This window comes from Xyrauchen texanus, chromosome 15 (assembly GCF_025860055.1).
Source record: "Xyrauchen texanus isolate HMW12.3.18 chromosome 15, RBS_HiC_50CHRs, whole genome shotgun sequence".
NCBI lineage: Eukaryota > Metazoa > Chordata > Actinopteri > Cypriniformes > Catostomidae > Xyrauchen > Xyrauchen texanus.
In genome coordinates this window covers 23,600,694-23,617,931 of record NC_068290.1, presented here as the reverse complement: position 1 = coordinate 23,617,931, position 17,238 = coordinate 23,600,694, and the positions used below count along the sequence as shown (strand labels likewise).

The 17,238-nt window shown below is 38.1% G+C and overlaps 1 protein-coding gene across 3 annotated transcripts in view; it reads right to left on the bottom strand.

The window, feature by feature from the left end:
• Nucleotides 1-7,873: 7,873 nt before the first annotated feature.
• si:dkey-247k7.2 (uncharacterized protein LOC797677 homolog) overlaps nt 7,874-17,238 on the bottom strand; it is a 153,769-nt gene continuing 144,404 nt past the window's right edge. The window contains exons 1-4 of one of the 3 annotated variants that reach the window (XM_052144524.1): nt 10,988-11,035; nt 9,444-9,552; nt 9,152-9,294; nt 7,874-8,226 (exon numbers count right to left, since the gene is read on the bottom strand). In XM_052144524.1, the coding sequence (XP_052000484.1) occupies nt 8,101-8,226; nt 9,152-9,294; nt 9,444-9,513 (339 nt within the window). In that variant the 5' untranslated portion in view covers nt 9,514-9,552; nt 10,988-11,035 and the 3' untranslated portion in view covers nt 7,874-8,100. Of the gene's footprint in view, nt 8,227-9,151; nt 9,295-9,443; nt 9,553-10,987; nt 11,036-17,238 lie in introns of those variants that run through there. The other 2 variants (XM_052144525.1, XM_052144526.1) reach the window with 2 other exon arrangements.

The window sequence follows — 17,238 nt, the reverse complement described above, 5'->3', positions numbered from 1 at the left end:
ATAAAAGTAGACCCTTTATAGTCTCTAATGATGTCTTGCACTTATCTGTATGCCCCAAAATGATGGAGAATTTTATGTTGTTTCCTCTGTAATGATGAAAAATCCAGCAGGACGCGCCGGTGCGTCCGTCAACCCCAGAGGGTAAAAGAATAGCTGGCAGTTTAATGCTTAGTGTCAGGACTTGCATACAGCTGAAACTACCTATTCTAAATAATGATTTTTAATTTGCTGAAAAACTTTAACTTTTTAATTCTCATAATTGGTCAATTTGTTTTCACAACAATTACATATATTCAGAGTTGATTAAAGCATAAAAAAGATGATATAGCAATGTTATATATCATTTGAAAGGTCTCAATTTGTAAAATGCAATGGGCAAATTGTTTTCTCTCAGACACCCAACAGCAATAAGTATTAGTGTAAGAAGTCTCCACTGTCACACAAATATAATTAAACAGGATTATCTTGTTGTCATGATATTGTTTTTCTTATTTCTTCTTGAAGCATAAATATAACATAAACAGTGACATATTATAACTTGCAGCAGACTATCCTGATTCAAACGAGCCCAAACACAACGTACTGTTAAGTAGCTCTTGAAATATTCCTCAAAGAGTATACATGGAATGGCGATGCACAAAAGGGCACTTAACACATGCATGTGTGTTTGTGTGTGCGTGCATGTGTGCACATGTCCAAGGACACATCCACGTATGTGCTCATCTAAAGGATTAAGATGCTCCTGAATTCAAAATACAGAAATACACTCACCTAAAGGATTATTAGGAACACCATACTAATACTGTGTTTGACCACCTTTCGCCTTCAGAACTGCCTTAATTCTACGTGGCATTGATTCAACAAGGTGCTGAAAGCATTCTTTAGAAATGTTCATGAAACCAATTTGAAATGATTCGAGCTTTGTGACATGGTGCATTATCCTGCTGGAAGTAGCCATCAGAGGATGGGTACATGGTGGCCATAAAGGGATGGACATGGTCAGAAACAATGCTCAGGTAGGCCGTGGCATTTAAACGATGCCCAATTGGCACTAAGGGGCCTAAAGTGTGCCAAGAAAACATCCCCCACACCATTACACCACCACCACCAGCCTGCACAGTGGTAACAAGGCATGATGGATCCATGTTCTCATTCTGTGTATGCCAAATTCTGACTCTACCATCTGAATGTCTCAACAGAAATCGAGACTCATCAGACCAGGCAACATTTTTCCAGTCTTCAACTGTCCAATTTTGGTGAGCGCTTGCAAATTGTAGCCTTTTTTTCCTATTTGTAGTGGAGATGAGTGGTACCCGGTGGGGTCTTCTGCTGTTGTAGCCCATCCGCCTCAAGGTTGTGTGTGTTGTGGCTTCACAAATGCTTTGCTGCATACCTCGGTTGTAACGAGTGTTTATTTCAGGCAAAGTTGCTCTTCTATCAGCTTGAATCAGTCGGCCCATTCTCCTCTGACCTCTAGCATCAACAAGGCATTTTCAGCCCACAGGACTGCCGCATACTGGATGTTTTTCCCTTTTCACACCATTCTTTGTAAACCCTAGAAATGGTTGTGCGTGAAAATCCCAGTAACTGAGCAGATTGTGAAATACTCAGACCGGCCCGTCTGGCACCAAGAACCATGCCACGCTCAAAATTGCTTAAATCACCTTTCTTTCCCATTCTGACATTCAGTTTGGAGTTCAGGAGATTGTCTTGACCAGGACCACACCCCTAAATGCATTGAAGCAACTGCCATGTGATTGGTTGATTAGATAATTGCATTAATGAGAAATTGAACAGGTGTTCCTAATAATCCTTTAGGTGAGTGTATTAAGTAGTCTAATCCACCACAGGTATATCAAAGTGAAATAAAACCAATACAATTTTATGAAAATTATCTCAAACAAATGGGTGTGTTCAGATGCCCTGTTTGAACAAAGTAATGGAATTTTATTCTAACTGGATCAAATAAACTACAGTTTTCAGGAAGATTAAGATTAAGTTTTAACACCCCTGCTAACTTAGCTGATTACTTCGCTATCAGGTAGCTGTACACCAACATCACAAGGCGAGCTGAAAACTGACAGCAACTCTCAGTTAACTGTTGGCATTGGAAAATAAAAATGTATTTCCTTGAATCAAAAATTGCATGCAAACCATGGCAGGGCCATCAAGCTTAAACAAAGAAGCCATTTTGTATAATTACAACTTTGTAGACTATCTCCGTTACACAACAGACAGATTAATAAACAGAGACAGGGGGCTGGGTGATATAGGGAGTGATGGATGACCATGTGGAGACAGAGAGACTAGACAACACTAACAATGAACTCACACTGCTTAAGATTGTGTGTGTATGTTTACAAAAATTCTGTGCCATGTGCAGTGTTTCTGTCTGTGAAAGCATCCGTGCAAATGTGTGTAGGTTAGGAATCTCATCTGATTGATCTCAGACACTTTGCATGGTTCTCATTGCTAACAGCGCAGTAGCTTTAGTGTGGACGTGTGTATATGTGTGTGTATGTTTAATCAGTGCAACAATGGGAGTAAATTCAAAAACAGGATACCTCTGTTTCCTGTTGTAGAGACTGTCTCTGGTATACACAAAGATATATACACACACACACCACCTTATACACCAGTCTAGATTGCTATTCCATTTATACTATTAGTTTTTTGTTGACACATTAGAATATACTGTAACAGTTTCATGACTTTCTGTAAATTCCAGGTTGTTTTCATTAAACCCATTGTATGCCTTCAGAAAATTACTCATGGACTACTTTATGATACTTTTGGGTATCATTTAAATTTTAAATTAGGGTTGACAATTTGCTGCGTATATTCAGTGGGATTAATTTGATATAAAATAACATGTTTAAAAAATTAACACAATCATGCCCCCGTACCAAAATAAATAATATACCTATCATCAGAGAAATTCAAGCGTGAAGTACCACATTATTATTTTTTCCGAGTCCTAGCCAGCAGGGGGCAGTAAGCACAATTCCAGCTGTACGGACATTGCACAGCTTTACAGGAAACAACCCTATTTTAGAGCTCCTTTCAATAAACCATATTAAGTGACAGCAGACAGCATAATATAAGGCAACAGCAGGAAGGAGTTTAACTCAGAATACAGGGATCTCGAAATGCGTTTTCAAGCAGTGTCTTAAAAACTCTGTTTATGACACAACGCAACCAAAGTGAGATGCTCTAAAAGCGTACATCTGATGCATGTTTACATAGTCCTTAAAAATGTATAATAAGCCTTATCTTTGACAGACTGATAAATTCAAATACAAAATTGATTGGTTTGGACAAGGGTTATTTTCATTACCGAAAACTAAAACTAATAAATAGCATTTTCGTTTACTAAAATAAAATAAGATATGTATTTTAGATTAAAAAAAATCTTGCCTTGACAACTAACTAAAGATAAATAAAAAAAAAAACATACAAAAAGCATATTTAGTTTCGTAAAATTTTTCTGTCCGATATAATGTGAATATCAAGGAGCAATATTAACGTTCAGACACAACAATAGCACCACAACAATAAGTAAAGGTGTTCTGTGCCTTGCCTACTCTGTGTCTTCAAAATGTGTGAGCTGTGTTTAACTGGGTATAATGTTGTGATGGCGGTAGGCAGAAAGCAAACGAGTGCTGTGTGGGAGTCCTTTGAATATGATACAGTGACTCTAAAAAGCAGATGCATCTATTTGTGGCACCAAAATAAATGAAAAAAAAACTGAGGACCATTATTGGTAATTTTTGTTTTGTTTTTCTCCCTGTTTGTTTACAATTGCCATGTTATATAATGTTATTTTTGTTCCTTAGTTGGCAGTAATTGGAAATGTATTTATCTCAGTTGTGAAGTGAGCATGTTGTATTGGTTATGTATACAATATTATGGTTAAATCTGGACATTTGCATAAATATTACACTATCTCTTTTAAAGAAATTAACTATTTCTGTAAGTTTAACAGTACCACCAGAACTTAAGTATGCCATAAATTAAGACTTATTAAATTTTCTCTCAGTCAACTGAAGTACTTCATACATTAGTCAATCCCTAAAAATAAATAATAACTAAATAGAAATATTTTTATTTAATAAAAACTACAAGAAAATACTACAACTGAAATTGAAATGAAAAATTGAAAATAATATAAAAATAAATACTATAATAACACTGTTTTGGACTGTAGGCCAATGATAGGCTTATGTTCAATAATATGTAAATACAACTTTGTATTGTTTAATCAATGCTTTATTTGTCTGCCACAATAATGTAATACATTTTAAATATGTGATAAATAAACTCTAAAACATGCTGGGTTAAAAATGACCCAATTTGGGTCATTTTGGTAACCCAGTGCTGGGTCCAATAGGGATGAACTCAATGCTGGGTTGTTTTGACCCAACGGGGTTGGGTTAAAAGTTTGACCCTGCATGCTGGGTTTTTCTTCTTTTTTTTTTTTTTACCTCACTATTTGATAAACATGACTATTCAGCTGGGTTAAAATGTACCCAAATTGGGTTGAAAATTGAAACTAGAATTCTTAGTCATCAAATTTACTTTACCCCCATCATCCACCCCCCAAACACACAAATAAAATAAGGGAGGCAGAATACAATAACAATGAAAAGGTAGAAATGTGTTGTCTGTTTCAATAAACAAGCTACTAGTATGTAGAAGTTTAAACACTGGGGAACACTTTTTAGGATAATTAATATTTTAGAGGTAGAAAGCTTTGAAGTAGGCTAAATGTCCATTTTGGCCTGCATTGTATTTAACTAAAGTGCTTCTCTGTGAATGACAACAAAATCTTGAAAGCACATATTGTTTTCTCCAAGCATCATTGTGTATGCAAATTCGATGCCATCTTTTGCACATTGCAGGTACTCATCCACTGGTACCAACCTGGGAAAACAGAAATGACTGTGCATCAATGCATGAATGAATAAGTCTAAGTTTAAACATTTAAGTACACATTTTTAGGAGCAGTAAAATCATTACGCGTCTGACACTGTACTCATGACTTAGTGCTTCTTCTATAGTATTTGGTATTTTCAGCTACATTTTACAATAAGATTGCACTGGTTAACATTAGTTAACTACATTAGATAAAGTAGCAATTAACAATATTTTGATAATAATAGTAATAGAGTAATAATAATAATATAATAATACAACCATTTAATACTACATAATTGTTATTATGAGTATTATTGCTACTTTTTGACAGTAGTTATATTGTCCTGTCTTCAATTTCACACATACATTTGAATATAGATTTGATGTTAGTGGGACTTTTATTTTGACAGACCTTTTAAATTCTTACTGTTTTTTTACGGGTTAGTTATATCAAGCTTCCCATTAATGCTGGGATACTCCTGTCATGACCCTTGAGCTGAAATTTCAAAGCTGCACCAGAGGAGTTAATTTAAGTGTTAACCCTTTACACTCTAAACACAATGCTGAAAATTAATCACCAGTAGTGTGTGTTGAGTTGGAGTGTCCACCCAAGTGTCTGCGTGTCATGTGACAGAGCCAATCGGAATCTCTTGTTCATTCCGTATATTATATAATTAAATTACATCCTTCTACTGTTTAATGATCACAACTTTTGGGCAGTGGTGGCTCAGTGGTTGAGGCTCAGGGTTACTGACCAGAAGGTTGGGGGTTCAAGCCCCAGCACCACCAAGATGCCACTGTTGGGCCCTTGAGCAAGGCCCTTAACCCTATCTGCTCCAGGGGCGCCGTATCATGGCTGACCCTGCACTCTGACCCCAGCTTAGCTGGGATATGTGAAAACTAATCAATTTCACTGTATATATGCAAAAAACTGTGTGTATAATGTGTGACCAAAATAAAGGATTATTCTTCTTCTTCTATATATATAAGCCTGACTGAGGCCTACACAGTCATAAATCTTACTGATAAAAACCATGCCAAAATCAAACAAAGGGAGTCCAAAGCAGACTAAAAATCCCATGAAGCCTTGCTCACCTTACACATATGTGTGAAATTCCAAAGGATGAAATCTCGAGATTCATCTGCCAGAAGATCAATCTGGAAGACTGAAGTGTAAACTGTGGACACTTTAAAGTGTCCACAGATGTTGCTAGAGAGTTCAAAGTTACGTGCAATTTTAAAGTGAAGCACTATCCACTAGTATTGCATTTTGTGTTCAGCATGAGGAAAGTCACACAGTTTTGGAACAGCAGGAATGTAAGTAAATTATGACATCATTTTCATGTTTTGGTGAATTATTTATTTTGTATCAAAATACTGTTTTTGTGCCGCTGTATGTCAGTGATGATCCCAATAACAAATGTTAAAACTGTTTAAACTGTCATGATTTATGTCTGCTGAACTCTGAAAAACAGTACAGTGTGTGTTTGCTGCATCAGCATGCTTGCATGTGGCCGTGCTAAACGTGATTTAGCTTCCAGCAAGTAAAACACACCTGTGAGAGCTCCAGCTGTTGTTTTGAAGAGAACGAACAAGAGAAGGGGAGACAGAGGAAGAGGAATGTGCTGCTCTTTCCATTTCTCCTTCAGTCCCTTGCTTCTCCTGTATTCCTTCTGTTCTGTTTACTCTCGTCTCATTCAAGAGGGCTGTTAATGTCTTACAGGCAGTTATCTGTCTTCCTGTGCTTGTTTGCATGTGTCTGGTGTTGTCTTAATGCCAACAGTGAAGATGTAATTCTTCAGTTTACACCACAAGTTGTACCAACATGTCTTAAATAGATAGATTCTGTTCTCCAAATATAGAGAGAAAAGTAATAAACTCGTGTCAAGAGAACAGACAGTGCAGGCACAGACAGGCAACACCCCTCTGGCACCTGCTGATCTCTGTCACAGAGTCTTGGGGGTAAAACGTTGCTAGTAAAACAGGTGAGGTCATAGGTCACAGACTATAATGGTGACCTTTTTTTTCCAACTGTCTTACACACCATAATTTCTTTCTCACTCTCTGTTTCATGTGCAGTTGCTTTAGGCAACTATTTTGAGCTACAATATGCAGACTCAAGACATTTAAGACACTATTTAAAGCATTATCTACTCAATTGTCTTTACTGTACCATTTTTGTACTCTGCTGCCAAGCTTTCTTTTGTTCATTTATGTTACATTGGCCAATATGGCAATTTGGATGTCTAAGACTTATACTGACTCCTAGCGGCATGAATGTAGAAATACACTGTTCGCACTCAGCCATGATTTATTTATTCTGCAAGCAGAAGTGTCCAATAACAGGGGGCTGGTGAGATAAAGTTAGTAATTGGCAGGTCATGTGATCTTAACTTGGTGTCCCCCATGAGCCGACCCACTCTATGTAAAATAATACTAGTTTTATTGTGCTACTGACATTAATGGGGTCTTCTCTAATGTTGATGTACTTGATTTTAACTATATGTATATTGTTAAATATTTAAAACTTTTTATTGGAAAAATTCAGTGAATGCACCTTAAAACAGGCTGACATGTACCAGAATGCTGTGGTTGGTAGGAAATGAGAAGATAATTTATACTCTACCCTGCCTTCATTGCCAACAACAGCCTAAATTGTGTACAAAAGTGTAAATTCAAATTGCAATAAAAGTGGTAACCTGCAATTGTTACAATAACAAGCTATTTCTCCCTGATTTAACCCTTTAAAGTAAATTTTGTTGGTGTAACCTAATGTATTCAGTAATGTTAAGTCTTTATTTATTTTACTTGAAAAAAACTTAATAATAATAATTTAATGTTACCACATTTTTAGGTTAACACTTTTTTTCTCCATGTCAGTTCTGGATCATCTGTATATGCATGTCTTGTGCTCTTTTTGTTTTTGTGTAGTTGTCCATAATAACATAAATCACACTTGTGTTTTGATTTGTTTTATTTGTCTATTTTTTAACTAATATCTTAAACAATCAAATTCTTTATATTGAGAAAGTGATACATCATATTGTTTAACAAAGATTACATGAGAAACTAAATTACAATTATGTTTTTGTGAGATGTGTTTTTACGTGTCCTTGCATTATGACCTCTTAACTGCTGACCTTACTAGCAGTCAGATGGTTTATATCTGCAGTGTGTGCATGTTTATGGCCTTTTGACTGTCCTCATGAAATTCTCAATGAGTTTGGTACACTCTGCCATGTTGAGGCGTCTGTCATGATCTTCATCTACTTCATTCATCCACTTCTCAACCTGCATTGGATTCAGGGTCTACCGAGAGAGAAAGAGAACCTTTTAATGGTGCATGTACAGTATATAACTTTTTGTTTAGTGCCGACTCCCTTACAGGTCATCTAATTAATACTTTTTATATCTTCTTTAGCTGATTTTTTAAAGGTGCACTCAATAATGTTTTATTTATGTTGCACTTGCTGATACAGTAGTCATCTTGATATTACAGAAACTTTCGGTTACTGCTATTTGCCATCAACAGTAAATCAATTATTACGTGAAAGTGTCCAATAATGGGTTGGGTTGGGTTGGGGGCGGGGGGTGGCAACAGAGATTAAGTGAATAGTCTGCAGTTGGTAATCCATACGAAGTGACCCAATATGTAAAACCGCAAATCAGATCATTCAGAGCCCAAAACAAATATGGCAACACATTAGCAACACCAAACCTCAATGATTCTTGCACATCCTGTTATCAAACGTTTTTGTCATGACACAAGAACAAAAGAAGATTAAAGTTATTGACACGTCGCCGTATTTGATTTGGGCTCTGTAAAGGTTACATGAGTTGATCAATGTTTTGAGTGAATAACAACTTAAATGTCAGTCTGTTTATCATACAAAATGATCATTTGCCTTCAGAAGACTTGGAATAGGATGCATGAGTCTCGTGGACTATTTTTATGATACTTTTGGGAACTTTTTTTAAATTTTAAAGTGAAACACTATCCAGTGCTATTGTGTGGTAATCAACAGTCTCCTGTGTTTGGCAGGGAAAAAAAGTCATACGAGTTTGAAGCAACATGAAGGTGAGTAAATAATGGCAGAAATTTATATAAATTTTTGTGTGAAAACTTTATTTAATGAGGGAAAAAATTACGGAGTGCACTTTAAAATATTATTTTGTATTTTCTGACTTTAACTCTATACTTTCTTTTTGTATAAAAAAGGACAAATATACAGACCTGGATTTCCCTTCCAAACTCGATCAGTACCATGTCAAAGACCTTCGGCATGTCCAGAAGGAGGGTCCCACCCTGAGTGTAGTGGGTACAAATCCCGTTACCAATCGGGGGAGGTGTACTCGCATTTTCTGGAGAGGAGTTCTCTATTCAACACACAAAGAGCAAGACAAATTTGGTGGACAGTTAGGAAGCTTGACTAAATGGCAAGTCACGAAACTGAAACTTAAATAAAATGCCTCGAAAAGCAACTGCGATGTGCTCTCTGAAGAACTTTGATTGTACACTCACTCACCTTGAGAGTACACGGCAGTAGCCAGCAAGCACAGGCTCAACACTACCACCAACTGGCCAGATGCTGCCATTGTTGCAGATTCTTCAGAATTATAACGAGACTGAAACTAGTGTTGGAAAGAGGATACAGGAGAGAAGAGAGTCAAATTAGAAAGAATCGTCCGTCAAGAGGACAAGCCTCACACATATCAAGCTAGTTTGAATGTATAGAAATGACCGGGGCTAGTTGTCACACTTTTCACTTCAATGCATTTTTATAGGCACATTTCTTTAAGATCTTGGCTAAAAAACAAACAAACAAAAAAACTATTGAAATTGTTCACCGTTATTGATCCGAAAACCAAAAGTTCATTGAACACATGCTGACCACTATTAGGGGGTAAGTTGTCCCTGTGGATACTGCCATTAAATAGCCTATAATAGGCTTTTCAGTTTAAGTTAAACAATTCTGAAATTCAAAACAATTAATGAAACCGCAAACATGTAAATAATAATAATAATAATGAACAAAATAAACCAAATATGAAGCCATTCTTTGGGGGCAACAAATACTGTAATAAATAGTATACATGTCTAACGTTTTAAACACATGTGACAACAAGAGCTATATCAATTTTAGTTTGGAGGCTTGATTATTATTTACAAAAATTATTCTACTTTAAGGGGTTTTGAACTAAGTATTTGAAACCAACATTTAAAAACAATTGTTGCTAGATAAAACTCATTTATGTTATTAGAATTTTGACTCAAAAGTTCTTCCCTGTGTGACAACTAATGCTGACCTCCTCTATAGACATATTAAGCCAAGTCCTGGAGGATGGCAGCTTTTAAATAAAGTATCAGATAATTATTAAGAGATCTTCATTTCTTATAAATTGGTTTCTGTGAAACGTGGCATAGGTTCTTTGCATCAATGTACAATACATTACAATGTATGGTACAATAATTTTTTGCAAGCCTGTTTGCATGTTTGTTTGAGTTCTCTTTTGTTCTCTTTGAACTGCATTGTTTGAGTTGTCAATCCGGTTGTGAGAGTTTTTCCTCCAACTCTAAATTCCAAGCACAGAGCTACTCTTTTTTTAGGCATGCAAACACTGATGATCTAATAGAATTATCCATCTATCCATCATCAACCGCTTATCCTGTGTACAGGGTCGCGTAATAGAATTATAAATTGAAAATGTATTTATTTATTAAATTACCATATCACTGCACTATGCAGTTGATAAAAAAATGGACAACGCATGACATTTATATAAAATATTATGTAAAACTGTAATCCAATTAGCAATAAAGTCACAAATAAAAAAAAAAAAATTAAAAAACTTAAAAAAGAATAATCTGGAACATATTAATACGATTTTAGAGTTAATTGTTTTTAACAGACTAAAATGTACAAAAATAATAATCTGAAACATTCAAAAAAAATTTTTAAACATTTATATTTTAAAACATACCAAAAAAATTAGTCTAGTGAAAGAACTAAAATACAAAGTCAATGAGCAGTTTTGTGATGAGAAAAGGAGGAGTGCAGGTGCCTCTTACCTGTGTGAGTTTGGAGTGAAAGTGTCAAACACAACTGCACTGAACAAGCAGAAAAGAAAAGCAAGTCATTGTATGATTTACATATCACCACCTATTTTTCCATTTAATACAGAAAGAATAACCAAAATGGGAGGGGCATCAAAAGGGAAAGCGATGCAGGGATTGTTTTTGCTGTTTGTTTGGTATTTGCTTCCTTGTTCCTGGTAAATGACATGGCATATAATTAAAATAATAATATTGCATGTTGCTGAGTTATTTCACTTATACTGTTGGTGTGTCCTTTAGCAAAGGCTTACATGTGTTTAAAAAATACTACATTTGTAAATTCCTCAACATCAATAGTAGGTCAAAATGGCAAAAATAAAAATATAACAGCCAATACCAGAGCTTTCAGCAACTGACTACTGTCTTAATTACAATAATGTTGACACATCAATTCATGTTGAACATTTAACTCAGAAATGTTTGCTTTAAAAATGGACATTCAACTTCAGTCGAGTGTGTAATATTAGAGCATCTCACAAAAACAGGACAAGCAACTCTTACACTGTCATTCTTTTTCTTTCACTTTAATCACATGCTTTTCAGATTTTTCTGTAGCTTTCCTATGCCCCTGAATGAACGAAAAGCTTGAAAGCACTTTAAGTTGCTTTGAATAAATGCATATGCAATATGTATATGCACATACATTTTCACATCATGTGAATTAGAGAAACAAAACACCAATAAATACTTTTCACAAGTTCACATGTCCATCTAATCACTGAAAAGGCCAACAGATAAAAACGTGTAAAAATAAAAAGCACCCAAATAGCAGAAACCTGAGTACGACAGTGTCTGCACATAGTTTTGGAATAACTTTATTTCAATATCTTGTGATCTTTTCAGTTTTTATTACAGTTATTGTGAAGAGAAATCTAATTTAATTTGTTTTAGTAATTTCTTAAGTGATAAATCAAAGAACTAAACAAAGATCGCATGAAACACATTTAGATACTCAATAATTTGAAACCCCTATAAATAATAACTAAGACATATTGTCGAGAGAGAGAGACCTTCCCTGTATTTCAATTATGATTTCATTTGGCAGTAACTATGACTTTTGTGAAGATGCCTGATGAATCTGTCACACTCCCAAAGGTATCCATCATGATCCTGATCTGTATGCTGAAACAATGCCTGCACCTGTTCAATGGTTCCATTCTACAAAGAGAAAGAGCGAGAGAGATTTTAATGGAGTGGATGTGCTTCTTTGTTCATGACTAACTCCCTAATGGGAATATAAATAACTCGTTTAACTGGCTCTTTCTTGATTTTTATTAATTTTGTATTTTATATTATATATTTGAAGAATGGGACAAACATTCACACCTGGATGTCCCATCCAAACATCAGCATTACATGAACATCTCAATATTGTGCTCTTATTATCAACACTGTAACCTGACTAGTTTTTACATAACTTCATTTGAATGTTCTGTGTTATTTTCAGTTTTCTGTGGGTGTGAAATCACACATCAAAGAGAGAGAGAGAGAGTGTGTGTGTGTGTGTGTGTGTGTGTGTGTGTGTGTGTGTGTGTGTGTGTGTGTGTGTGTGTGTGTGTGTGTGTGTGTGTGTGTGCAGAAATGAATAGTGAAGAAATGGACAAATGTTTCCTGGCTGTCCCATCCACACAGAAAAAAGGGAAAGCAGCTCTACTGAAAATATTTAATATGTATATTAAAATCAACTTAATACATTTATGTTTGAGATGAGAAATTAACTATATTGCATAAAGTCCAAATGATATTAAACACAGTCATCATTATGTGATATGAAATGTATTCAGATTTCTAACGCTGTTTTTAACTGTTTGCTCAATTATCTTTTTTAAACAAGCTAATGGGACACAATTATTTTGCATTTGGTCTCAATTTCATTTCATTGTGTACAATCCAACAATGTTCACTTAATCCACTGTGTTGCTGAAAGGGGGATTCCATTTACCAGCATATATATACATACACACACACACACATACAGTGACGTAAAAAGTATTTGCCCCTTCCTGATTTCTTCTATTTTCGTGTATCTTCAAATGAGCATTTATTTTGGTTTATATAACATGAAACAAAGGCAACCTGAGTAAACACAAAGTATACAGTTTATATACAGTTTTCAAATATATGTATTTTTTTATTGAAGCAAAAAAGTTATCCAACACCTATATTACACATGTGAAAAACTAACTGACCCCTTAAACTTAATAGCTGGTTGTGCCACCTTTAGCAGCAACAACTGCAACCAGATGCTTCCGATAACTGGAGATCAGTCTTTCACAACGCTGTGGTGGAATTTTGGCCCACTCTTCTTTGCATAACTGCTTTAGTTCAGCCACATTGGAGGATTTTCGAGCATGAACTGCTCGTTTAAGGTCCTGCCACAGCATCTCAATCAGGTCCAAGTCAAGACTTTGACTTGGCCACTCCAAAACTTTAATTTAGCTTTTATTGAGCCATTCAGAGGTGGATCAGTGCTTGAACCCCTCCTTTTCTCGATGTACACAATATCACTGGGATCGGCCATTGAGGCACATGGATTTTCCTACCACTGCTACGCAGCTCTAGCTGTCGTTCCAGCCTGATGACCCTACTGTCTCAGCTCGTATCTCTGCCTGCCTCTCGGACATTTGGTCCTGGATGAAGGAACGACACCTTTTGCGTGATTGTCTCCTTGGTCCCACTCATCTGGAGCTTGGGGGCGTGGCTTGCGCTCCCAACCCATCATTATGGCTGACCGGGACCGTCCAACTCGGCTATGCGTTTCAGTTCATCAGACTCCCACCCGGGTTCAGCGGCATCAGGTTTACCTCAAGTGCAGGGCACAGACTCCCGTTCAAGATGCTGATGCGGAATCGCATTTTAGCGAGCGTCCAGCATCAGGACTGGTACGCGGCCTTAGACCTGAAGGGCGCGTACTTCAACGTTCCGGTTTCCTCTCGGCACAGGCCCTTCTTTGGATCGCCTTCGAGGCCCAGGCACACCAGTACAGGGTCCTCCCCTTCGGTCGGTCCCTGTTGCCTCGCGTCTTCACGGAAGTCAAAGAGGCAGCCCTTGCCCCGCTTAGGGAAGTGGGTATCCACATCCTCAACTGTCTCAACGAATGGCTGGCTCTAGCTCACTGTCGAGACTTGTTGTGTGCTTGCAGGTACCTGGTGCTCAGGCACCTCAACCGGTTGGGGCTTCAGGGTCAACTGGGAAAAGAGCAAGTTCTCCCTGGTACAGAGCATCTCTTTTCTCGAGTAGGAGTTAGACTCATTCTCTATGATGGCGCGCCTCATGAGCGAGTACATGCAGTCAGTGCTGAACTGCCTGAAATTGTTAAGGTGGAGCATGGTAGTCCCACTGAAACATTTTCAGAGGCTCCTGGGGCATATAAAGTCCTCGACAGCGGTCACGCTGCTCGGGTCAATGCATATGAGACCGCTTCAGCACTGACGTCAGACTGGTGCCGTGGCACACATCGCGTGGTCATCACGCCGATCTGCCACCACTTGTTCAGCCCTTGGACGGGCCTTGCATTCCTGCGTGCAGGAGTCCCCTTAGTGCAAGTGTTCCAGGCACATCGTGGTTATGACAGACGCCTCTGAGCGTGGCTGGGGCCCGTGTACAATGGGCACGCAGCCGCGGGAGACTGCGTTGGCATATCAACTGCCTCGACTTGCTGGCAGTGTTGCTCATCCTGCGGAGGCATCGAACGTTGATCCAGGGCAAGCAAGTGTTGGTCCAGATAGACAAAACGGCAACGGTAGCATACATTAGCTGCCAAGGCGGCTTGCGCTCGCATCGCAACTCGCCCGCCGCCTCCTCTTCTGAAGTCAGCAGTGACTCAAGTCGTTGCGAGCTGCTCAAGTCCTCGGCAGATGCACTGTCGCAACAGATCATGCTCAGGGGAGAGTGGAGTCTCCACCCCCAGGTGGTCCAGCTGGTTTGGAGTCGATTCAGTAAAGCACAGGTAGGCCTGTTCACTTCCCGGACTATTTGCAAAGACCCTGTGCAAGGTCAGGGAGGACGAGGAGCCGGTCAGCCTAGTAGCACCTTACTGGCCCACCCAGACTTGGGTCTCAGACCTCATACTTCTCATGACAGCCCCTCCCTGGAGAATTCCTCTGAGGAGGTATCTCCTCTCTCTCTGGGACGGGCACTATCTGGCACCTGCGACCAGACCTCTGGAATTTCCATGTCTGGCCCTTGGATGGGATGTGGAAGACCTAAGTGGCCTACCACCAGTGGTGGTAGACATGATCACTCAGGCAAGGCCTCCTTCTATGAGGCACCTGTATGCCTGCGGGGAGCCCCGTTTGAGCCCTCTAGTCTGTTTAGATAAAGGCGGTCTGTTGAAGACTTCCCTCCTGACTGAGCTCATGTCCAGGAAGAGGGTAGGGGACCTTCAGGCGTTCTCGGTCAGCAACATGTGCCTGGAGTTCGTCCGGAATACTCTCACGTGGTCCTGAGGCCCTGACTGAGCTATATGCCCAAGGTTCCCACGACCCCATTTAGGAATCAGGTGGTGAGCCTGCAAGCGAAGCTGCCCTAGGAGGAGGCAGACTCAGCACATCTACTTGGATCACACACAGAGCTTTAGCAGCTCTTTGTCTGCTTCAGAGTACAGCAGAATGGGAGCGCTTTCTCCAAACAGAGGATTTCCCACTGGGTCGTTGACACCATTGCTTTGGCATACCACGCCCAGGACATTTTGCACAACCAGTCCACGTAACACAGTTCAGAGAGTTGTGGCGTTTCGTATAGGGATCACTTGTGTCACTAAATCGACACAACGTAGAGTGAGTGACAGATAGGGAACGTCCTGGTTACTTTAGTAACCTCCGTTCCCTGATGGAGAGAATGAGACATTTTGTCCCTCCTGCCACAACACTAAACTACCCGCTGAAATGGCCGGGACTCTGTCTCAGCTCCTCAGCACAAAACCTGAATGAGTGGTTGCGAGCCAGCTCCTTTTATACCCGTATGTACCCGTATGAGTGCAAATTCCACTAATCAATTCCCAGTGGCCTTTTCTCATAGATCAGAGGTGTTTGGGGATCCCCAGACGACCCCTAGTGTCACAAAAAACAACGTATCACTCCCTCCATCAAGGAACGGAGGTTACGAAAGTAACCAGGACGTTTTTGCATGTAATCTTTTCCTTGTTCAGGATTACAATGAATGGTCAAAATAACGTTTTTGCAGAAACCTTTTTGCAACTGATCACTTTCTTTTTTACATTTACATCATCACACATGATAATATTTTGGCATGTTTTCTTCAGTTAAAGTGCAATGTTTCAAATTCATGTCTAGTGATAATTTATATTGATGTTGAGGAAATTTTGTAGCATTTTATATTTGGGCCTTTGCAAGTTGGCAAAATGTTTGTAAAAGGCAGATTTCAGACAGACAGATTGTGAAAGACACTATTGTTTTCACAATGTTTTTGTTTCTGATTTTGCACCACTTTCAAAACACTCCTTAATTCCCTGTCTTTCTGGTTCCTTTTCATGACCTTCCCAAAAATGTATTAGGACGTCTCTAAAGCAATTGTCTTGATTATGACAATAGCTTTGAAAGTGTGTCAAAATAATGTTTTGGACATTCATATAGGTGAGTCAGGTTAGTAAAATTACACCTGTGTGTAATATTCTGATAAAAGACTAACAAGAAACTCAGTTCCTTTCATTACACAGCCATTTGTTTAGTTTAGTTAAAATGTTATCAATTTATTTAAATGACAATGGCCATAATCTAAAATACCATATCACTTTTCTATTCATCAATATTTCCTGTAGCTTTCCTGTGTTCCTGTACAGGTCGAACATGGTGCTAGAAATAAAAAAGCAAACAATATATAGCTTGCTTGTGCAGTCAGTCACTTAAATGTAAATTTTCACATAATTGTGTGAATGACAGAAACAAGAGACAAACAAATAAATAATAAAAATACTACAATAATGGAGGGTGCATATCTCTCATTGTGAATTACTTTATGCTCATTGATGATGCAAGTAAATTTGAGGGACAATTAATTTTATGGGATTATGTCATCATGACAATTTATCTTGAAAATATATCTATTTATTGTTTCTGTCATTCACATAATGATGTGAAAATTAGAAGCTCAGAAATTCCCAAAGCGCTTCATTCAGAGTTCACATCAGGTTATGGCAGTTTTCATTTATTTTAAAGCAAGTAATTAAAGTAAAGGCTGGTTCATAT